At 42.7% G+C, this 25,242-nt stretch overlaps 1 protein-coding gene and 1 pseudogene across 17 annotated transcripts in view; both read right to left on the bottom strand.

Annotated features, from left to right (window-relative positions):
- Window positions 1–25,242, bottom strand: part of DOCK9 (dedicator of cytokinesis 9) — a 302,147-nt gene that overhangs the window by 137,763 nt on the left and 139,142 nt on the right. For all 17 annotated transcript variants that reach the window (XM_033177368.1, XM_033177366.1, XM_033177370.1 and 14 more), the window contains exon 3: window positions 3,455–3,544. In XM_033177368.1, coding sequence (XP_033033259.1) covers window positions 3,455–3,544 — 90 coding nt within the window. The remainder of the gene's footprint in view (window positions 1–3,454; window positions 3,545–25,242) is intronic.
- LOC117063574 lies at window positions 23,287–25,122 on the bottom strand (annotated as a pseudogene).

Here is a 25,242-nt window from a genome sequence, read left to right as displayed (position 1 = left end):
GCTGTAACTAACATGAACAACATCTCTATTCTGTTTCTTTCACTTCATCGTTTCTACTGTAAACCTTTCCATCTGTGTCATAGGCCATGCCTGAAGGCCTTCTGAAGCAAATCCCTCCACCTCCAAAATCATGAAAATAAAAATTGCAACAGCAGCAAGTGCTTATTTTGTGCCAGGCTCTACAATAAGCACTCTACTGGCAAGCGTGTGATGTGTGACGTGAAGGTAATGTAAGTTTTTAAAATCATTCTGAGAGGTGGCATAAATAGCAGAGAAGGGCTAAGAGCAGAGTCAGATTTTGGAGCTGGCCAACTTTTCCATTTTTTTACTCTGTAGATACAAATATTTTAAAATGCTACTTTATCCTTGAAAATGATTGCTTTTAGATTTCTCAAAGCATTTTCACATTTAGAGTATCATACACTCAAAATTGCACTCCAAAACCAATCAGATTTCAGAATAATCCATAGTTTTGGATTTTCCCACTACTGCCCCCAGGTCCACTGGCACAGCTAAGTAGTCAGGCCTGACTATGTATGACACGGTCTTGTAGGCATGATCCTATTCTCTTCAAAGAGCCACAGCAGTTTTTCAACAAGCACTGGAACTAAAGTTGTACCACCAAGTCTCCTGCAGGACATTAAAACTATTCTGAAGTATAAAATGTACCTGCCCAGTTAAAAACTAAATAAACCAGCATAAAATGCATTTATGAATAGAGCCCAGATTTTTTTTTTTTTTTTTTTTTTGAGATGGAGTCTTGCTCTGTCACCCAGGCTGGATTGCAATGGCACAATCTCGGCTCATTGTATCCTCTGCCTCCCGGGTTCAAGCGATTCTCCTCCCTCAGCCTCCTGAGTAGCTGGGATTACAGGCGCACACCACCATGCCCGGCTACTTTTTGTATTTTTAGTATGTACGGGGTTTCACCATGTTGGTCAGGCTGGTCTCAAACTCCTGACCTCGTGATCCACCCGCCTCAGCCTCCCAAAGTGCTGGGATTACAGGCGTGAGCGACCGCGCCTGGCCAAGATTTTAATACCTTAGGCAAAATGGGGAAAATAATTACACTTTATTATGTTCAAATATTTTTAATTATAAGGAATTGCACAAAAAAAAAAAAAAAAAAAAAACTCCACAGTGAATCTGGCTAAGTATTTAGAGATCCATTGGTTTAACAAGCCAGTGTTGACTATCTACATAGCAGGCATTGGCTAAATTCCAAAGCAGAAGCACAGAATGAGGCAAGCAACCCCCACTCCTCTGGGGATGTAGAAAGTCTAGGAGATAAGGAGTCCCATCAGAAATCCAGATCTGGAGAACTGTACCTCCAAAAAGACAGCAATGTGACTGACTGATTACATGATTAACACTTCAAACCTGTGAAATTCAATAATATTTTGAAGTTACACTGAAAAGTTTTTGAAGTTTTTTTCTGCTTTGTTTTGCTTTGTTTTAAGCCATTAGGTCATTCTCTGGATCAGAGGATGAAGAGGAAGTGATGTTCACTCCACCCAAGTGGAAGGGTCCCAAAAGTGTTTAGTTATGTTGGCTCCAGTAGCATAGGATGAAGCAGCTATTGCTCAACCTGCAGTGATTAAATAACTTCATGGAGAATTCTCCCTCAAAAAACCATATTTTTTTAATCAACTGGGATAACTGAGTTAACAATTAATAATTTTGCCACATGCTTTAAAACATGGGTCAACAAACTTTTTGTGCAAAAGGCAAGATCATAAATATTTTCAGCTTTGAGGGTCATATGATCTCTGTTACAACAACTTAACTTTGAGTTGCACAGTGACAGTAGCCATAGGCAATCTGTAAACAAATGTGCTTGGCTGCTTTACAATAAAACTTTATTTACAAAAATAGGCTACAGGCTAAATTTTGCTTGTAGGTAATAGTTTGCTACTACCTGCCTTAAAAATACATTTATAGTGAAACCCTGCCTCTACTAAAAAATACAAAAAGCTAGCCGGGCGAGCTGGCGGGCGCCTGTAGTCCCAGCTATTCGGGAGGCTGAGGCAGGAGAATGGAGTAAAACCTGGGAGGCAGAGCTTGCAGTGAGCTGAGATCCAGCCACTGCACTCCAGCCCGGGCGACAGAGCGAGACTCAGTCTCAAAAAAAAAAAAAAAAAAAGACATTTATAACTACATTCACAAACACACCTGGCTGTATTTGTCTGGAATTAAGTTTACTAATAATATAGTGGCAAAGGAGGAAAGAAAGGAAGTTACTTTCTCAGAAAGATGAGAGAATACACTTAAAATTTTTTTAATTTTATATTTAATTTTTCAAAAATCTCAATGGAAATTAAATATTGTTATTTAATTGGTCTTTATTTATAAGAGTATATATAGTTTCCTTATAGTAAGCAGTTTCATTGATGGGCATATTTATGATCTAAATATCAACTAGAAAAACCAGGATTTAAAAAATAATTATTTTAAAAGAAACTTAAAATGAAAACACCTAATTAATCCTTCCTACCAAAAATTGCCTGGAGGGAAAAACAAACACTCCAAGGGGGAAAACTGAAGCAAACAACCTAAATTATAATAATTTCTCTTTCTGGCTAGGCACAGTGGCTCAAGCCAGTAATCCCAGCATTTTGGGAGGCCAAGGCAGGCAGATCACTTGAGGTCAGGAGTCTGAGACCAGCCTGGCCAACAGGGTGAAACCCTGTCCGTACTAAAAATACAAAGGTTTGCCAGGCGTGGTGGTGCACGCCTGTAATCCCAGCTACTCGGGAGGTTGAGGCAGAGGTTGCAGTGAGCCGAGATTGCTCCACAGCACTCTAGCCTAGACAATAGAGCAAACTCTGTCTCAAAAAATAAAAATAAAAAAGTAAATAATTTATCTTTCCTCCATAAGATAATTTTATTTGTATTTTCAAACAAAAGTAATATTAATCAATGTATCTTGATCAGGAATATATAAAGTAATCAATATATATAATAATATATATTGACTAGCAATAGACCCCACTTATTATCAGCTAGTACTTCATGAATACTAAACTAGTTGAAAATAACTTGCAAATATTTTGTATAAATGAAATAAATGATACATAAATGTGTGTGTCACCCTTAAAAACAGTATCAATAACAAGGCCCCCACAGATTTCCAGTGAATTCATTTATAAGTTACTGCTTATTTTAAGCCCATGAGATAAATTCTGTGGAATTCACTTTTTGTAGTCAGATATAAACCCTCCAAATATGTAAAATTTTAAAAATAATAAAAATGTAAAAAAGAAATAGCCCCTGTGGACATTTCTGTCCAAGTTTCAGAGTCTGAAAACTTCACATTATTCTCCTATTTGAACGTCCATCATAGAAATATAATTACCCCTTTGACACTTGCTTGACAATTTTGAAATTTAAAGAAAAGGAGGCAGTTAGGGGGAAATGACTTTAAAATGCAAATTAATACAGGAAAGAGCCTTACCTCTGTAACAAACAAGCTCTGTGCTTCCTCTTCCGCCTTCGCAGGCACTGTTGAGCATATGTATCGACCCTGTCGTCTCAGGATGGCCGTCTGGAAACAAAAACAGGAGGAAAAGCCTTGGGTAAGTGAAGGAGGCAGGTGCCAGCCTCAGAGTGCAGCTGTGTGCCCTGCAGCTGGGCCTGGCACCCACAGAGTCCCTCCAATTTCCCCCATCCAGTGCAGCTGCCTCCTTCGGTCACACACAACAGATTCCATTTGGCAACCTCAAGTTCCAAAGCCAGGCTGGGTCACAGCTCCTGCTTCTTTCTGGATCAGGGGCCCACAGATCCCTCCAGCCAGCCCTTCCTGCAGGATAGAGGCCCCTTTCGAAGTCCCTAACACCCCACCCCCAAGTGTTTGATCTAGTCCCATGACATAGCATCTTACTTGCCTTAACTGCTTTTATTGTGGTAAAATATACATAAATTTACCATTGTAAACATTTTGAAGTGTACAGTAGCATTAAGTACATTCACGCAATTGTGCAACCATCACCACCACCCATCTCTTGTGATTTACATCTGTTCTTGTTCACTGCCACATCCCCAGTGCCTAAGAGTATAGATAACTAGACACACAGAAGATCCTCAATCAGTAATTGCTAAACCAATCTATGAACTGGGAGGAAACCTCCCCTCCAAGGGACATTAGAACTGTTCTTGTTCATTAGGCTTAAATGCTTCTTTTAAATAAAATGACATGGCAGGGGTAGCATCCTGTTTACCTCAATAACTGGGCTTAACGTTTCATTTTCTTTTTCTTTTTAATTAATTAATTAATTAATTAATTAATTTTTTTTTTTTGAGACAGAGTCTCACTCTTGTCGCCCAGGCTGGAGTGCAGTGGCGCAATCTCAGCTCACTGCAAGCTCTGCCTCCTGGGTTCACACCATTCTTCTGCCTCAGTCCCCCAATTGGCTGGGACTACAGGCACCCGCCACCACACCCAGCTAATTTTTTGTATTTTTAGTAGAGACAGAGTTTCCCTTTGTTAGCCAGGAGGATTTTGATCTCCTGACCTCATGATCTGCCTGCCTCAGCCTCCCAAAGTGCTGGGATTACAGGTGTGAGCCACCGCGCCTGACCTAATTTTTTAATTGTTTAATTTTTTTGAGACAGAGTCTCTGTCACCCAGGCTGGAATGTAGTGGCATGATCTCGGCTCACTGCAACCTCTGCCTCCCAAGTTCAAGTGATTGTCATGCTTTAGCCTCCTGAGTAGCTGGGACTATAGGCAGGCGCCACCACACCCGACTAATTTTTGTATTTTTAGTACAGATGGGGTTTCACCATGTTGCCCGGGCTGGTCTCAAACTCCTGAACTCAAGCCACCCACTTGCCTCAGACTCCCAAAGCACTAGGATTACATGTGTGAGTCACCACATCCAGCCTTATTCTTTAAATAGAGATGGGGTCTCACCATGTTGCCCAGGCTGGTCTCAAACTCCTAGGCTCAAACAATCTCCCATCTCTACCTCCCAAAGTGCTGGGATTACAGGCATGAGCCACCATACCCGGCCTGGGCTTCAGGTTTCAGAAAGAAATATTCTAGTTTTTTTCTCCTACTGACTGTAACCCTTAGGTACCATTAACAGCTCATAGTCGGCCGGGCGTAGTGGCTCACGCCTGTAATCCCAGCACTTTGGGAGGCTGAGGTAGGTGGATCACTTAAAGTCAGGAGTTCAAGACCAGCCTGGCCAACATGGTAAAACCCCGTCTCCACTAAAAATACAAAAATACTAGCCGAGTGTGATGGCGCATGCCTATAGTCCCAGCTACTCGGGAGGCTGAGGCAGGAGAATCACTTGAACCTGGAAGGCAGAGGTTGCAGTATGCCGAGATTGTGCCACTGCACTACAGCCTGGGCAACAGAGCAAGACTCCATCTCAAAAACAAAAAAACAAACAAATGAGTCATTAAAGCAGCATACAAGCAAACCTTTTGCTAACAGAATCTATCCTGTTAGCTCTTCATGGCAAATGACTAAGTTGGGATCTCACAGCATTGGTCCTGGCAGTTTCCCTTCTTTCTTCCTTTGACTGGAGGTGGCTTTGGGTCAAACCTCTGCTCCCTCATCCCTCTAGCCTAGGTGGAGAACTTCAAGGCATGTGTTCTGTGTACAATTTAATTTTATTTCCTGCCTGTATTTTCTCTCTCTGTTGTGTCTGCTTCACCTATATTTATTCTTTTCTTGCATTGTGTCTATCTTTGAAACTCATTTTTTTTTTTTTTTTTTTTTTGAGACGGAGTCTCGCTTTGTCGCCCAGGCTGGAGTGCAGTGGTGTGATCTTGGCTCACTGCAAGCTCCGCCTCCCGGGTTCATGCCATTCTCCTGCCTCAGCCTCCAAGTAGCTGGGACTACAGGCGTGCACCACCACGCCCAGCTAATTTTTTGTATTTTTAGAAGAGACGGGGTTTCACCATGTTGGCCAGGATGGTCTCGAGCTCCTGACCTCGTGATCCGCCCACCTCAGCCTCCCAAAGTGCTGGGATTACAGGCGTGAGCCACTGCGCCCGGCTGAAAGTAATCTTAAAGCCTATTGTTAGAAAAAGGCTCTCCATTCTAAAGGAGTGGAAGAAATGAATTCTGTTCTTCACCAAAGTCCTTGGCAGGTAAATTATTTATTCCTTCAGCCTCCTAGGTCCTGGCTTCTTTGTAAGTATTACAAAAAATGGTGACCTTCATTACACATCTGTTCTTGTAAAATGCCACAGAGATGAGTGACTATAAGCATGGAAGAGAGGCACAATCTGTACAAAAAGCTACATAGCAATATCCTGTATATATATAGACTGTCACAACCATTATGAAGGAGGGGTGCTTTCAGTAAAGGGGGATTATTTATTTATAATAAATAATAATGGATTATTTATTTATAATCCCCCTTTACTGTATACTTCAAAAATTATACATTCTATGTTCCCACTTACTGTGTCCTGATCTGATTTATCTGGGTCTTTCAAGATTTTTGAAACTAATTATCATATTTTAAAACATTCATGAAATAGCTCATGTCAAGAAATAGTACTATTAGGGTCACTTCTAGGCCATTCTTCATCCTAACATTAAGAAGAAAAAATTTATGACAAAAATTTCCCAGTAGAATAACCAACTCTAGAAACTTTAATTATGGGATACTTTTCCAAACACGCCTCTAAGGTGAGAAAAATAATAGGAAATAGATCTTTTTAATTCTCGTATATCAAAGTTCCATTATGTTCTCACTTGGGGAAAAAAAAAGTAACATTAAATTATTAAAGAGAGTCCTGAATTGTTTTTTTTCCTTCATGTATGTTCCACAGGAGGAGAGAAACCTGAGTTTTAACAGATAAGATATCATGATGCTTCTCATTTTTAAACGAGGTTTACACATTAACCATTACTCATCAATTCCTAATCTTGATTTTAACAAAGAATAGTTTTTTGACCAGAGAGAACCCTTTTTCTCCCCCAGAGACTTCATCCAATTAAACTAAACTAGGTGTGCTTCTTTAGTGCATATATAGTATAGAATAAGTGTCATTTTTTCATGCATGTCTTGAACTATACACTATTCGATCTCTTTCAGAAAATCTCCAAAGATGGCTGCTATCCTTCCTCATCTACGCATAGTGCTCTGTACACCAAAAGGCACAGTCTGTCTCCCCTCTCCCTAAATCTGGGCTGGCTTTCACCAACAAAACGAGATAGAAGGAATGATTATCAGTTCTAAGCCTAGCCTTTGTTGGTGGTGGTGTTTTTTGAGACAATATCTCACTCAGTCACCCAGGATGGAGTGCAGTGGGGCAATCACAGCTCAGTGCAACCTCACCCTTCTGAGCTCAAGTGATCCTCCCACCTCAGCCTCCCAAGTAGCTGGGACCACAGGCATGAACCACCATGCCTGGCTAATTTTTACATTTTTTGTAGAAATGGGGGTCTCACCATTTTGTCCAGACTGGTCTTGAACTCCTGGGTTCAAGCAATCCTCCCACCTTGGCCTCCCAAAGTGCTGGGATTATAGGCATGAGCCACCGCACCGGGCCCAAACCTAGCCTTTAGAAAAACTGGGAGCTTCCACTACCTCCTTCTTGGAAGCCAGTCACCACATAAGAAGTTCTATCATCTTGAGACCACCATGGTAACAGGAAGTACAAGCTACCTATAAAGAAAGGATATATACAAGATGCCCCACCATCCCCTAGCTAGTCTCAGCCACCCCAGGCAAAATACCACAATGTGAGCAAGGAAATATCTTGGACATTCCAGTTCCTACAGTGTAAAACAGAAGAACCACCCAGCTGAGCCTTGACCAGATTTTAGAATTACAAAAAATAATAAATTAATGTCTTAAGTTACTAGGCTTTGGGGTAGTTTGTTACTGAACAACAAAAAACCACAACAAGATTGTAAGACACTAGGAATACCTCCAAGTTACAGTACCAAAGATTACTGCCATTTTCATGAAAATGGATTTCAAATACTAGCTATACTACAGAGTTAAGACAGAAGCACTGAGGAGATACACTATGCTGCAATCTCATTTCCACAGTCTCCCTTCTACTCAATGTCATGAAAGAGGTCAAGTAAGATACAGTAAACGCCTGTTGGATCCTGAGAGTAGTTTGTAGTGTCTTATGAAAAACATTCTACTGATCATTTAAGGACTCAGCATAAATATTACTTTATCCATCCATCCATCCATCTATCCACACCTTACTGGGTCCCTACCTTCTTCCAGACACTGAGCTAGCAGCTGCAGACACAAACTTTAATAAAATACAGTTGCTATTCTTTTAAAACTTACAGTCTGATGAAAGAGAATGATGAGGAAATAATTTATTAGAGTATGATAAGTACAGAAGAGTATAGAGAAAGGAGCACAGAAGCACAGGATGATATGAGAGAAAAAATAGGGGAGTCTAAATTCAATAAGGTAGAGAAGAGGACATCAAGAAAAGGTACACTGAGGGAGAGCTAAAATTAGCTTAAGCTAAATTGTAAAGGATGAGCACAAGTTACATTCAGTACAAAACTAAAAGAAACATGGAGATAAACGTGCCCTTGGGAAGTTCAAAGCACAAAATTAAGATATAATGAATGAGATTAACTCTTTGCCAATAAATAAATAAATAAATAAATCCATTAAGTCCTAGAACCAAAAACTTTTTTTTTTTTTTTTTTTTTTGAGACGGAGTCTCGCTCTGTCACCCAGGCTGGAGTGCAGTGGCCGGATCTCAGCTCACTGCAAGCTCCGCCTCCCGGGTTTACGCCATTATCCTGCCTCAGCCTCCCGAGTAGCCGGGACTACAGGCGCCCGCCACCTCGCCCGGCTAGTTTTTTGTAATTTTTAGTAGAGACGGGGTTTCACCATGTTAGCCAGGATGGTCTCAATCTCCTGACCTCGTGATCCGCCCGTCTTGGCCTCCCAAAGTGCTGGGATGACAGGCTTGAGCCACCGCGCCCGGCCCCAAAAACTTAAGTCAAAGGAAAAATTGCCTAGAATTCTCACTGACCTTGAATTAAACAACACTAAAACTCCACATCTGGGATAAGAACAGGCCAACAGAAAGAACCAGGCTTCCATGGCTGCAGGAATTCTGTCAGTGTCTCTATCACTATTTAAGAGAAAGGTTGGAGCTGGGCGCAGTGGCTCACACCTGCAATCCCAGCACTCTGTGGGGGCCAAGGCAGGCAGATCACTTGAGATCAGGAGTTTGAGACCAGCCTAGCCAACATGGTGAAACCCCATCTCTACCAAAAAATCAGGCAGCGTGATGGCGCACGCCTGTATTCTCAGCTACTTCGGAGGCTGAGACACGAGAATCACTTGAACTCAGGAGGTGGAGGTCACAGTGAGCCAAGACCATGCCACTGCACTGAGCCAAGACCATGCCACTGCACTCCAGACTGGGTGACAGAATGAGAGCCGGTCTCAAAAAATAAATAAATAAATAATAAAAGAAAGGTTGGAACCTACTAGGCTAGACCCATGGGGGAGGGGAGGACTACCAGGCTTGGCACCAATGGGGCCGTCAATGTTTGATACCATCAGCTGCTAAGGTCTTCTAATTCATTGCCCTTGCTCTGAGTACAGTCTCACTGAGTCACTTATTTATAATATGCTTCCCATTTAGACTTTCCTACTGGGAGAAAATACACAGCCAATATAATATTCTGATCTGCTTGTGAATTCTAGTTCTCAATGCATATTAATAAAATGACATTCTGGTTTGTGCTCTTGTGGGGTTGCCTGCAAAAGCCAGTTCCCCTGAGCCTGAAACATTCTGGGTGTCCAAATTCCATCTCTGGACTTGCAAACCTGAGGTCTGATCCTGTACCATGGTGACCTTATAAACCACTCTGAAACCTGTCTGAACAGTTAGTCAACCCTAACTCCATTATCTAAACCTCTCCTGTACCCACATGCCCTTCTTTACCCCATCAGATTGCAAATTCCTTTGAGAACAGGAGATACGTCTTCCTATTTCTAGCTATGTGCTAAATACTCAATAAATGTTTCAAGAATGAGTAAATACACTTTGGGAGGCTGAGGTGGGAGGATCACTTGAGACCAGGAGTTCAAGACTAACCTGGGCAACATAATGAGACCTTGTCTCTACTAAGAATAAAAAAATTACTCAGGCATGGTGTCATGCACCTGGAGTCCCAGCTACACAGGAGGCTGCAATGGGAGGATCTCTTGAGACCAAAAGTTCGAGGCTGCAGTGAGCTGTGACCAGGCCACTGCACTACAGCCTGGGTGATGGAGCGAGACCCTGTCTCAACCAAAAGAAGAAAGAAAGAAAAAAAAAAATGAATAAAACAGTCAATGGAGACAGAACTAGGAATCTATGAATAACAACCATTACTTGCATATAAGTTTTCTTCCCCTATTATTACAAAAAGTTATCTGGTCCATTATAGAAACTAACAAGGGAAGACTATAGCATGAGTGAATGCTCTGTTTTAATTTCTCCACAGATTTTATGTATTAAAAGTCATATTCAGATAATCATCTACTTTATGCCAAACTGATTCACATTAAATTTCTATAGTTTTATTTATTTGGCTTATAGACAAGTCCAAGTCAATACTAAGAGATTTATACTCCAAAAGCACTAAAGCCCCTCTTAACAATAAGCCAAGTTTTCTTTTTCATAGCTGTGGTATTCTTTTCTACTTTTCTATCAGTTAAAATCATATTTCTGCTAAAAGATGGGTTTATATCCTTTATATCCACTTTATATAAATCAACATCAAGGTGGGCATTCAAAGCATATCAGTTCTATTTCTATGTTTGGAAACAAACCATTTCTATTCTGCTAAGAAAGCTGTACATGTGGCACCATAATTAGTGTAATATGTGTCTGAAAATTAAACCTAAACATTGCTAGCATCTCAGATAACTATTGGGATAGAAATCTCATGGCACAAACATAATTTCAAGATAAAAGCCCTTTACCAAGGTATGCATCTGCAAGAAAGAAAAGGAAAAAGAAAAAAGAAAAAAAGAAAGGCAGATAGATAGATGATCAACAGACAGAAAGATAGATGGATAAAAGCCCTTTCCTAGCTATTATAATAGAAGGCAAATTATTTTCAGTCAGTATCATTACTTAGGTTAAACATGTAGCCTTTGGCACTAAGAAATTCTTAGTTACCTTCAGCAAATACGGACAGGAGTCTTACAGGAAGTTCCACAAAATCACAGGCATAATTAAAAAGGAAGAAAAAGGGGTGACATCCTTTCCCAAAGGGCTTATATGAGGATGCACAGACACCTGAGAGCCCCAGTCTCAATATTTATGGGACAGTTTCTTTTTCTTTTTCTTTTTCTTTTTTTTAACAGAATGAGCTAGAAAAGCACAGAGTTGCTCCCAAAATAAAAAGAGTGAAATTTACAACTTTCTCCAAGTCTAGTTCGGAATGACAAATTTCAAATACATCCTTTTTACTTAAAAAAAAAAAAAAAAAGGCCGGGCGTGGTGGCTCAAGCCTGTAATCCCAGCACTTTGGGAGGCCGAGACAGGAGGATCACGAGGTCAGGAGATCGGGGCCATCCTGGCTAACACGGTGAAACCCCGTCTCTACTAAAAAACAGAAAAAAAACTAGCCGGGCGAGGTGACGGGCGCCTGTAGTCCCAGCTACTCAGGAGGCTGAGGCAGGAGAATGGCGTAAACCCGGGAGGCGGAGCTTGCAGTGAGCTGAGATCCTGTCACTGCACTCCAGCCTGGGCGACAGAGCGAGACTCCGTCTCAAAAAAAAATTTTTTTTTAAAGTTTTTTCCTCTTAGTTGAAATGATCCCCTCCAAACACTGGGGTTACTGTGATGTTTCTGAGCCACTGTGGGAAGCCACTTAGCCCTGGGCAGCAGGGCAGGCCCACCTAAAGGGAGCGAGTGGAGGTACCTGTTTCCTCACCTGGGCCGACCCCTGGGGCCTCTGGCGTTTCTTGCTTCTGTCATCACTCACTGCTCTCTCTGCAGCTTAAATGTGGAATCCCTCTCTCCTAACTACATTCCTGACCCCAACCTGGCCGGGGCTCTGTCTGGCCTCCATCGGAGGCAGCCAACATGGTACCCTGGCCCCACTGAAGCTGGAGATTCTGAGAAGCTCATGTTTCAAACCACAAGAAATGTGAAGTGAATCATTTCAGTCAACTTCCGATGTTAGATTTTGAGAAATGATATTGGAAAGAGATTTGAGTTGAGAGCCAGGAAACCTGAGTCCTTACCCCAGCTCTGCCTCTAATTAGCTGTGCAGTCTTGGGGGATATTTGAACTTTCCACATCCACAGAACACTCTTCTAGGATCTCTAGGTTTCCTTTGTGGTTTAAAAATCCCACAGTTCTATGAATATGGAATTCTAAGTCTGTTCCTCTCAAATGGTTTATCTGAGTGTTGGAAATTGCTTTGTAAGAAACTAAAACACAAAAGGCATCCAGAAAAAAGAAAAAAGATGAATACCATATTTGCTTTGAATCACAGTTGCATTACCTTAATTATTTTTCTTTATGGAAAGAATTGTGGGGTAAAAAGGAGGGAAGATTCACTACGTAGATTTAAATAAATATAAGAGTGAGTATTAACAAAGATTTATCTTATTTTTCTAACTTTCTCAACTCATGGCACTGGATTTTTTATTAATTACTTTACAATGGGCTTAAACGATAACAAAATAGCCCTCTTAATTCCTGGTGGGAAGTATGCAAATCCATGGGATATTTAAAACACCATATTTTATAAAATTTTAATTAAAAGACCAACAATAGGCCCACCCTTGCCCTGGGACCATACGAACAATGAGCTAAAGACAATCTCCCAGAGAAGCGGGTGGGCTGTAACCTAAGCCAGCTGCTGGAACCGGTGACAGAGTGTCTCCACAGCTCTGCTGTTCAAAGGAGCAGAGAGCTGAGAGTTTCCTTCCTCAACAGAGAAACAAATATCAGGGACAGTCCAAAAGGGGAGCACAGGCTCTGAGGCAGGAAGAGATGGGGAGTACCCAGCAGCCTCCCAGGTAGTTCTCGAGAGCCAGCCTGAAGAAAGGGGAGACCACTGCACTCCAACTGAGACACTGAGTCAGGAGAGGGGAAGATGCTTCTCTTTAGGAGTAAACTGTCAGTGAGAGCAGGACTGCAAACCTAGGGAGCTGGAGGGGCATTTCAGGGTACCTGGGGTCCTGCCTCTAAGATGGTCTATTCTCTGAGGACTGAGGATGACCTAAAATCCGAGAGAAGGAAGCCCGGGGTCCAGAGTGACCACCTGTTAGAGAAGCCCAGCAGGCCTCAGACCCCATCAATTTCAGTCTACCCTTAGGCTTAACTGTGGAGCCATCAACCCTCTCTCCTCTTTGTAATCTCATGTAAAGCATCCATGCTTGTGCTTATTTTTGTGCTTGTTTTCATTTACTTAGAACTATCCCTTCAAACACCTGAGGACTTTATGCATTTGTCAGAGAAACAGAACTTGAATCTGCTGAAGGAAGGGCAGCTCTTAGGGTGGGCCTGGGGCAGGGCTAGGGCTCAGGAGATGGGGGGACCTGGATGCAGCCAAAAAGCAAAGCCCAGGAGGTCCAAGCATGACTGAGCTCTTCAGGAGCATTCCCTGGGCCTGGCCTATCTCCCTTACCGAGTTAACCCTGGGTTCAATTTTTATTGTTCTCAGCTGGGCCAAATGGATAGCATCCACGTCCATGTTCTAAAGTTATCTCTGATTGCAAGCTACTCCCTCTTAGATGGCTCCCAAGAGCTCCTTCCTTTTGTCTCTAGGCCTCAGCCAAACTGCATGGTGCCTCACGTCTCTGCAGAATTATGTCCCTTTGGTATCTGCTGGAAACCCCACATGGTTGCACTGGTCTGCACATTAAATATCTTGTAGCAAGTGCAGTATCAAACATTACTATTCAACAACTCTGCGAACATTGCTGAAACTTGCTGAGCGCAGAGGTGATGAAACCTTTCCAAGTATCTGGCAGATGCATTTGTTTCAGAGCATATGACTTGCTTTTTGAGAGGATTCAGTACCAAGCTAGACTGGAAACTAAAATTTACACAGGGCGTTCCCACATTTTACCTCACAGTTCATGTCTTGGCAGTTAACCCACGATGTTCTATTAACGTCAGACAAATTCCATTTTCAGGGAACTGTTGCCTAAAGAGCCTCCATGTTTAATTCGCTAATAATTAAGAAAATGACCAAGCATAGGACAGAGAGGCTGAAGAAGGAATTCCATTCAGGTTTCTGGAAGGGATTTAATGAAAGCCAATTCCCAAGGAACACATTTAAAACATTACAAGGGCTGCGTTTTTTTTGTTGTTGTTGCTTTTTAAGACATAGGGTCTTGCTCTGTTGCCCAGGCTGGAGTGCAGTGGTGTGATCATGGCTCACTGCAGCCTTGACCTCCTAGGCTCAAGCAGTTGTCCCACCTTGGCCCCCTAAAGTGCTAGGATTACAGGCGTGACTCACCGCAGGGGCTGGGCTGAGTCTTGATACGAGCAGAGAATTATACATTTCTCATGGACTATTTGAGCCTAAGCTCTCCTAACACAGATTCTATAATCCATCTTTTTGGTGGTCTTGAGGTGGGGGACCTTCTCTGCTTCTCTAACTGCTCCTCTTCATGGGTACCTGCATGGTCCCCCATTTCTTTCTCTGGTCCTTCAACAGAGCCACCCTTCACTCTGCCTGATATCAAAGTACAGAGTACAAAGTACAAAAATGCACAAACCACAGTGCAGCACCCTAACCAGTAGGCCCATCTTCCCTCTATCGTCTCTCTTATCTATTCTCTGCACAGCTGCCATTTGTCTTTCTAAATCTCTCATCTGACAGCATCATGCCTCAGCTGAAATTCTTTCAATGACGCCTCATTGCCACCAGAATAAAATCCAAACTCCTCAGCATGACCTAAGACCTTTTGTGACCAACCGTACTATTTTGCTGGATTCTTCTGCCCTTCTCCAACCATCCAGCAACACGGACTATTTCTGATTCCCTAATGCACCAGGCCCCTCTGACTGGCACCAAGTTGCTCAGACTGGTCTCAGGCACACATACCATTCTGCTGAGATTACTCAAAGATACTTCTGTGTCTCCTGCCAGACTTGAGAATCTGACCATGTTATTCATCTTTAATTCTCCAATACCCAGCAGAACACCTGACACAAGATGAATGCTGCTGAGTAAATGTGAAGTTGGGACTTTAAAAGAGGGACTGCACAATTTAGTTGTGAGATCACATGAGGTTCCAAATGAAACAGCGTCTCAGCAACACGTGAGACTTCAGATAGCTCCTTTCACCAAATAATGTACTGCTTCCTAAAAAGTCAGATTTCAGTAGACCTTTGAGGGTCATATGAATTTCATTCTGCTACCTCCTCAAATCCCTCAAATGGAAGAGCACACACAATTGTTTATTAAAATGCAGTAAACTAAGTAACATAAATGTTCAGAAGCCTTAATAACTAGTTATCAATTAAGTGCATTTTTGTAAAGAATCATATATTTTTTTGGTCTTACAAAGAAGCAATTTTAAAATCACTTCCTAAGTACTACTGCACAGCTGAGGACAGGAGAGTTACCCAGAAAACCAGGAGTAGCCTTGTGGTCATTCGGGGCCCAAGTGGCATGTCTGGCTTCCCGTTTAGTCAGGGATTCAGCCTGCTGAACAGCTAAAGTTGAGGGTGGCAACTAAAAACAGCCACCCTCAAAAATAAAATGACATTCCCTAGAGGAGAGAATAGAGGTTGTAATAAGCTCCCTAGTGACCCAGCGTCTCCCCACCAATGGAAGGGCAGCAGCAAGGGCGTGCAGAGGTCTCCTGGATGGTGGTATCTCTTTGGATTCTCAAACATCTGTGAGGACCAAATTTTAGGGGAAATGTCATCACTGAATTACAGATTAAGAAAAGTGAGTTTTAGGAAGGTTTATAACTTATGAAAGGATCAGAGTAATAAGAGACAGACCTGAGTGAAAACCTCTGTGGACATAGGACTACATCTTGGGTCCCGTCGCTACCTCTAGTGTCTAGAGCACCTACGAACTCTTTCATGCGCATTCCACTCAACCTTGAGGTAGACGTAAGTAAGGGTACTTTCTTTTGTTTTCCAGTTGTCTGTATGTGTCTCTGGTTGTCTTTCTTTTTTTTTTTTTGAGACAGTCTCGCTTTGTCACCCAGGCTGGAGTGCAGTGGCGCGATCTCAGCTCACTGCAAGCTCCGCCTACCAGGCTCACACCATTCTCCTGCCTCAGCCTCCTGAGTAGCTGGGACTACAGGTGCCCGCCACCATGCCCAGCTAACTTTCTGTATTTTTAGTAGAGACGGGGTTTCATCGTGTTAGCCAGGATGGTCTCGATCTCCTGACCTAGTGATCCATCCACCTCGGCCTCCCAAAGTGCTGGGATTATAGGCGTGAGCCACCGCGCCCAGCCAGTTGTCTTTCTTTAGAATTCTATTTTTGTCGCTAAAAGGACCATAATTTTGTGTGGATATCTAGCACAGTGGATATGCTTCAAGTTAAAACATGTCCATCACAGTTATGTGTTGCATAACTCTGGAGATACATTCTGAGAAATGCATCATTAGGTGACTTCGTCCTTGTGCAGACGTGATAAAGTGTACTCACAAACCTAGATGGTATAGCCTACCACGCACCTAGGCTACAGGGTGTAGCCTATTACTCCTAGGCCACAAACCTGTACAGCATGGGACTGTGCTGACTACTGCAGGGAGACGTAACACAATGGAAGTATGTGTGTACCTAAACATATCTAAACACAGAAAAGGTATGGTAAAATACAGCATTATAATTTGATAGGACCAGCATTGTTGGCTGAAAAGTCATTATGCAGTGCATGACTGTATTTACACATCGCGACACACCAATGAACTTTCCTTCAGGACTTGTCTTAGGAAGACATACTCCCTAATGTGCCACCCATCATCCCTATGTAAGGCTTCACTTATGCACTGAGTATAATTTCATTGAAATTCCTCCGAGCTGACCAGAGCCACGCTGCTCCTATCAGAGCAGCATTTCAGCTCCTGGGCTGTCATCCAGAGTCTTACTTCAAACACAGTGGAGAGTCAGTTTTGTAGATATAATGCTAAGCAGATGGGGAAGGCACTCTGACTCTAGGACTTCTGACATCAGGGGACTTTGATGAACTTACTGAATCTGTCCTCTTTGGATCTCGTGCACACACTCGAGAGTGTTGCTCAAACCCATGTGGGACACACTCAGTATTATCTAGGTTCTTTCAGGCAACCCTGGTAGAAAAAGGCAGAGATACAGACATAGCAGGACTCATTTTTGTTTTAGAAACCATAGAGATTTTGTGGCTGGTAATATGTTAAATGACATCTAGGAATTCTGAGGCCAAAACCTGGAGTTCCATTTCCTTTAAAGACTCGTGGTTTGTGTGTGTTTGTTTTTGCATGCAAACATACTGTGGTTCCTTTTCTTCTGCTCCCATGATTTGCCACCTTGAGATACTGGTGCCAAGTTCTCATATCCATCCATTTGTGTAATACCCATTAAGTGCCTACTATGGATAAAATACTGTTGTAGGAATGTTGGCAAATGTAAACATTAATTTTCAAAAAACTATGGTTTATAATTTTAAAAAATAATTATGGCTTTCTATTCTCATGGAGGCTTTATTTTCTATTTAGGGGAAAAATAAGCAGTTTCATAGTTACAAATAATCATAATAAAGAGGGATAGCGATGAATACTGGAGGCACAGTATATACGTCATACATTTCCATCTGATTAGGCTACCCCGACGGAAGATATCATCCTTAGTTCAAATCTTCCTCTATCCATGCCTGTTGATCTTCTTTAATATCCTAAGACATATACACTAATCACATAGATAAAATTGTCCTTCTATCCCTCATTGGTTTACAAATATGGTCTGCATTTATCCAGTTCCACCAACTGTAGAATTTCACCATTCTCTCTGACATATTTAAAATGTCAGCTAAATGTTATTTTAAAAAGAAAAGAAGAATGTGACCTCTCATGGGGAACACAAATATATAATGATGGACTAATGGGTTCATCAATATCCTTCATTCAGATAAGAGAATAACATCTTACATTCACTTGATGTATACAGGTGGTATTTCATACGTGTGTGCTTTCATCTAGTTACATATGTAGTTAATGTCAACCCCCTACTTGATCCTAGGTTTTCCTGACCACATGGAGCAAAAATCATGTCACAGTGTCCACTATATGGAGAAAAAGAAAAGTTACTACCCTAAGCAGGTTGAGGAAAAAAAAATAAAGAAAATGATGAAATACTTTGTAAACATAAAAATCAACACACTGATCTTGTACCCTAATTGTTTCAGCAGGAGGCATCACGGTTCCGCTGAGTTCTCTGGCTCCTGAGGGCACCGCTACACTGTGTTCCATGTGTGTGCCCTGCTCCCGCGTAACATGTTCAATCACGTCCCCTACGGTCCTATGCCAGGGCACATGGGGACACAGCCGCCCACACACCCTCCCCTGCCTGTAACAGCACATGGGGCTGCAAAGGCATACCTTTGGAGCGGTGAGGAAGACAGGAGAACCCTGTGAGGTGCCCATCAGCTGAACCTCACTTAAGGATGGCGGGGTCATGGCCAGATCATCCTCCTAGCCTATCAGGCCTCCACCTTCATTTAGAAAGGCTGGCACAAATACAAAGTTAACTATGCTTTCCCAATATGTTTCTGTGGTTGCTGATTCGGACTCAGGCATAGAAGTTGTTTTTCAGAAGCAATTTTCATCCTTAACACTTCCTTCAGTTTAGGAAAATAACACTGAATTTGCACAGTCGAATGCTGATATTCTTGAAGTTTGGTGAGTTAAGCAAGATGGTTTTAAACAAATTAAAGAACAAATGAATCAGTCAAGGAAACAAAGATTCTAAATGTTCGTAAATCATTTCCTTTTCCTACAATGTTTCTAATGAGAAAGCTTGTAACATACATCTTCCAGGGACCTGGGAATCCAGCTCAAGCTTAAACGCTCAAAATAGCCACTTGAAGAGCGCTATCCTTAACTTCTTACTTCAATTAGATTTAATATCTGATTGACATTTAGTAGGCCTGGTAGTTGGGCTGAATGTACATCTACGATTTTCTGGATTTCTTCCAAATGATTTAATGCTTTGTTACATGCTGATTCTCTTCACCCAAGAGCTGTCTAAAGTCTCAGCCACGGTCCATGTCGTCACCACACCTTCCTCCCGTGAGCTCTCAGACACTGACACGTCCCTTCCCTGAGTGTGCCCTGGTACCCCTCCAACTACCCCACACCAAGTATTTTTGCTCCTTCATCCTCTGGGCCCTCTAGTATCTTCTTTTCCCAGTCCAGGGCCCACCTCCAAAGACTCTCCAGCCTCGACTCCCTGGGAGGTCATTTTAGGACCTTGGGTCACTCACTCTCATCCACATCCTGCCACCATCACAGCCATCCATCCTTTCTCTTCTCTATTCCCAGGTGACTGACGTTTCCAACAAGGCTAATGGTTTTCATTGAAATCTTAAGTGGAACGACCCCCCTCTTGGTTGATAATTCATTTGTTTAATTCTATAAATATTTATTGAATATCTACCACTTGTTCCACATGCTTAAAAACTAAGATCCCTGCCTCCTGGAGTTTATGTAAGAAGCAAGAACATATACCAGTGTGAGAAGCTCCTGAGAGACTGGGAGAGAAAAAAGAAATCAGAGCAAGGTAGAGAGGACCAGCAAGGCCAAAGCGGGGTGGAGGTGTAACAGTCAGCAACAGCCTCACTGCAAAGGTCAGATTTGGAAAAAGGTTTGCAGGGGGCAAGAGATAGCCAGGTAAAGAATTTGCAGGGAGAGGATAGGTCCCAAGCCAGAAGCCTGCCTCGGGAGGGAGACAGGAGCCCAAGGAGGCCAGTGTGGCTACAGACAGACAGCGGGTGGTGGGAGAGGCGAGCTGGGACAAGGCCTGGGAGTAAATGGGAAACAAGGTCACAGGGACCCTTGGGTCACTGTAAGGCCTTTGCTGGGGGATTCTGAACACAGGAATGATATCCTCTGACTCACTTTTTTTTTTTTTTTTTTGAGACGGAGTCTCACTCTGTCGCCCAGGCTGGAGTGCAGTGGCCAGATCTCAGCTCACTGCAAGCTCCGCCTCCTGGGTTTACGGCATTCTCCTGCCTCAGCCTCCCGAGTAGCCGGGACTACAGGCACCCACCATCTAGCCCGGCTAGTTTTTTGTATTTTTTAGTAGAGACGGGGTTTCACCGTGTTAGCCAGGATGGTCTCGATCTCCTGACCTCGTGATCCGCCCGTCTTGGCCTCCCAAAGTGCTGGGATTACAGGCTTGAGCCACCGCGCCCGGCCCTGACTCACTTTTTAAACAACCTCTCTAGCTACACTGTTAGGACCCACTGGAAGAGGGCAAGGAGAGAACCCAGAAGACTTGAGAAGTCTCTCGCATTAATCCAGGTAAGAGGGACAGACAAAGGCTGTGGTGATGGTTCCAGCAGGGGGAGAACAAGCTGATGACACTTGCTGCTCCCCCTGCCACTCCCCATGGCCTGCTTTCCAAACCCTTACTCGCCCAAGCTCCCCCTGCCCCAGGCCAGCTTGACATTAGCTCCCTCAGCACAATCTGCCACTACACTTTTCAATACACAATCCTCTCCTTCCATTTGGAGCTGGCAGTATCTCTCCTTCCTCAACTCTTCCCCTAAAAAACCCTTAATTCCCTCCCCTGAGACCCCATGAAGAGCCCTGCTTCAAAACTCAGACCACATTATCCTGTATCTTCGATCTCTTCTCCATGCCTGGGTTTCACCCTTCTCAGCTCATTCTTGCTTTCCCAATCCTGGTAAAACCTCCCACAGACCTTGTCACTGCTCTGAGTCACTCTGATTCCTTTTTCTGTTTCCAGCTTACTCTAACCTGTGTCTCCCCACTCACTTCTTTACCCCTGCCCGGTCACCAGCTCCACCGCCCTTTCTCGGGAACTCCCTAGCCGGGGTGAGACTGTCTGCCCTCTCTGCCTGCCTTCTTCCAATTCTTCTTCTCCATTTCCTGGTTCTTATCCTAACTTCTGTCTCTGATTCCCCTGCTTTTTCCTAAATGAAGGCACTAGCCCAGGCTTCAGTCCGTCATGCTCTCAGCCCCTTTCTTGCCCGTCTCACTTTTCTATGGATGAATCCAGACCCTCCTTTTTAAACACAACTTCTCTCAGGGCTGGACTTCCGCGTTTCCAGCCACTTCAAGAGCTCCTAGCACCTGGGTGTTCCACTAAGCTCTCAAACAATACGGCCACAACAGATTCCCATGGGACTAGATTTATGTCATGACACGGGTCCTAGTCCCCTGCTTATTAATATTAAGACACACCTTTATCTCCTCTCCTAAGTTATGAGCATTTTAAAAGCAAGGATCCTAGCTTATCTTCATGGTTCCAAGTACCTCACAAAGCTGAGTCCTCTCACAAGTTGTTTAAGAATAAACATAAGTTAAATAAATATACCCTTAAGCTCAGCTGATCAGTGCTACCTGAAAAGTAAGCTTTTCTTTTTAAGGACTATGTGATGATAATTAAGACAAAACAAAACAAAACAAAACAAAACAAAAAAACAGCGATCACTATTTTCCTATAAAAGGCATTACTTGAACTAGAATTAAAATTCTCATCTCCTGGAGGTTTAGAAGTGTCTATTCAGATTTTTTTTTTTTGAAACGGACTTTCGCTCTCATTGCCTAGGCTGGAGTCAGTGGCGCAATCTTGGCTCACTGTAACCTCCGCCTCCTGGGTTCAAGCGATTCTCCTGCCTCAGCCTCCTGAGATTACTGGCACCCGCCACTACGCCCGGCTGATTTTTGTATTTTTGGTAGAGATGGGGTTTCACCATCTTGGCCAGGCTGGTCTCAAACTCCTGACCTCAGGTAATCTGCCCGCCTCAGCCTCCCAAAGTGCTGGGATTACAGGCCAGCGCGTCCGGCCCAGAAATACAATTTATCCAGATTTTTCGGTAGGTCTAAGCCTAGACATGAACACTTTTCAATAAAAAGCCAAAAACAAAGTATTGAGGGTTTTTTTTTCTTTTGGCTGTATATCATAAAAAAGTGAGGACAAAACATCATGAAAATAAGTTTTTTTCTTTTCAAAAGGACAGATGGGAAATGAGATCAGGGACTTCCAGGCCTTTGTAAGCAGCAGGCACGGCTTCCTCTCCATGTCAGTGATTTGTAGATCATTATCAGTCTCATGTAAGTAGAAGAAGAAAAGAACCAGAGGAAAAATAAAATTCAGGATGTTATTGAAAGGGAAATGGAGCAAGCACATTTTTCTATACAATGCTGAGAACACTCTAGGATTCTCCTGTATTCAAACATTTCCAAAAAGTAAAATTTCTAAGATTGTCAATTACGAATAATCTTTGGTCTGCACTCCTATCCTTTCTTTTCAGTTCTCTTGCTAAGACATTTATATAGGTAATACACCATGAGTATCAGTGGAAAAAGCACCTAAGGACTCACTCCTCGACCTGATTTTGCAAACAGTTCTAAGGATGACAACAGTTTCCCACCCATAAATATAGCACAGAAATCCTATAACGAAATCCTATGCTTTTTAAAAATTGTTGTTTTTAAATACATAAAATATAAAATATACTATCTTAACCATTTTTAAGTGTACAGTTCAGTGGTATTAAGTACATTCTCATTTTTCAACCATCACCACCATCCATCTCCAAAATTATTTTCATGTTTCCAACTGCGTCTCTGTTCTCATTGAACAGTAACTCCCCATTGCTCCCCACCTCCATCTCTAGTAACCACCATTCTACTTTCTGCCTCTGATGCATTTGATTCTTTAGGGAAGGGACCTTACATATGTGGAAGTGAACAGTATTTGTCCTTCTGTGACTGGCTTATCCACTGAGCATAATACCCTCAGGGTCCATCCATATTGTAACATGGGACAGGAGTTGCTTCCCTTTTCAGGCTGAATAATATTCCATTTGATGTAAATCCCACATTTTGTTTCTCCATTTATCCCTTGACGGACACTTGGGTTACTTCCCCCTTTCGGCTACTGTAGATAATGCTGATCTCAATAGGGGTGAACAAATCTCTCTTTGAGTCCCTGCTTCCAAGTCTTTGGGGCATATATCTAGAAGTGGGATATAACGTGCTTTTGAGACAGGGTCTCACTCTGTCACCCAGGCCAGACCGCAGCAGCACAATCATGGCTCACTGCAGCCTCAACCTGTTAGGCTCAAGTGGTCCTCCCACCTCAGCCTCCTGAGTAGCTGGGACCACAGGTGTGCGTCACCATGCCCAGCTAATTTTTTTTTTTTTTCAGAGACAACTGAGTATTTATTTTTGTGCCTTCCTTCCTATGTATTTCAAGTCTTCAAAACAAGGCCCCAGGAACCTCCAGACTGAATTATGCCCCTGGGCTTGGTCCACTATTACAGGAGTCTTAGGGAACCTTGTACATAAGCTTGAGTTACTCATTCACAGTATTAAACCCCAAGACAGAAGATGCAACTAAGCAGAACTCCCTCCTCTATTCCTCCATGGCAAATGCTGATTTCAGATGAGGCAGCAGCCAATGTAAAAAACGCCGGAATTTTTCCTTGGAACTGGACGGTGATGAGAGGTGCCTGCCACGAACATAAGCGACTGTCTTTTCTTTGACCCTTCCTTTCCGGTTTTTGAAGATTAAGCAGGAAATAATCTTTTCTGAAGATACTTGGTAATAATTCCAAAAAAACCCAAAACACATGCTTCCACTACACTGTGCTTTCAGATATTCTGGATCGGGTTCAGCTGGTGGATGAGCTGATTGATGTGTTCACCCCAATAACCAGGTGAGCCCATCTCCTTGAGGAAGCCCACTCTATTCTTGGTAGCATGATGGGCCACTGAGAAGTGGGAAGGGCACAAGACCCATGAGATCTCCTGGAAATACTTCCCTGGGAAGGCAATTTCATAAGTGAGGTCTGCCAGGCAAATGACAGCAAACTCCCCGAGGTGCTCCTCAATCATTGTGTTGTCTGTCAGAGGGATGGTCTCATTCTCGACCTTGGCTTGTCCATGTTTCAAAATGAGTTCTTGGACAGACTTCGATTGGAAATCCCCAGGTCACATAAGGTTCTACTATAAGCAGCGTTTTTAGGCACTGGGGGGATGACTTTTACAAAGATACAACCGAAAATTTTCTTCAGGCAAAGTCTTGTAATGGTTCTCTGCACCAGTAAAGTCACACCATGAATTCTTTGGATGCGTAAATCAAAGGCCAAGGAATGTTTATCTGGCAATTCCAAGGCGTGAGGTTTCACTTCTAGTTGTCCGAGATGCACCTTGTCGCATTTCTGCCGCCGGGAATCATGTAGGAATGATTCCAGTCACTTAAACATGAACCTTTTCCTTTCTTCTGCTCCTTCTTTGCTAAAAGTACCTGCTTTACCTGAGTGGCTTTCAGGGCTTGATAAGCCTTCCTCTTTTTCAGATTTTCTGGAACCAAAGGGATTTTTCTTTGCTCTTGCTCTGCCATCTTCCAGTACCTAATATTTTTTTAATTTATTTTTCGTAGAGACAAGGTCTTGCTGTGCTATCCAGGGTGGTTTTGAACTCCTAGGCTCAAGCAATCCTCCCACCTTGGTCACCCAAAGTGCTGCGGTTACAGGCACGTTACAGCCAACGAACCCGGCCCAACATGCTCTTTTTATCATTCCATACAAGCTCTATCCTCTGTTTGTTTACACCAGACACTAAAGTCTAATTTTTATGAAATATGAATGGTAGCATAAATTTCTTCCAACATTCTTACTAATCACTACCTTTCTCATATTCTATCACTTTACATAGTTGCACAAGCATTAGTAAGCTGTGTAACAAGTCAGGATACAAGGAGCTTAAAAGTCAGATGAAGATTCAGTGGGTTAATCACAGGGTTAACAATGTCCCCACCAACAGGACCATCAGGTAAAAATACTTCCACTTGAAGGAGAATCGTCACTGGAAATCAATAGTCAACTGCCATCCAAATCCCATGTCTTTGATGGAAAAGGCAGGCGTCCTGGGCTTGACTTTCAGTTAAACAGAGGCTCATCATGTCTTAAGCGACAAGTCAACTTATACAGCTTGACCTAAAGCCTTTTAATCTAAAGGTCATTACCTCTGTGTAACTGCTTGTTAAAGTTTACCTCTAACTTTGCTCATGGAAAAAGTAAGTTCTCAGATTTATGCCAAATAAACTGGGTAAGATGACA

This window comes from Trachypithecus francoisi, unplaced genomic scaffold (assembly GCF_009764315.1).
Source record: "Trachypithecus francoisi isolate TF-2019V2 unplaced genomic scaffold, Tfra_2.0 Lachesis_group18, whole genome shotgun sequence".
Lineage (NCBI taxonomy): Eukaryota > Metazoa > Chordata > Mammalia > Primates > Cercopithecidae > Trachypithecus > Trachypithecus francoisi.
Note: the sequence above shows the minus strand (reverse complement) of the source record. Positions and strands in the feature narration are given on the sequence as shown.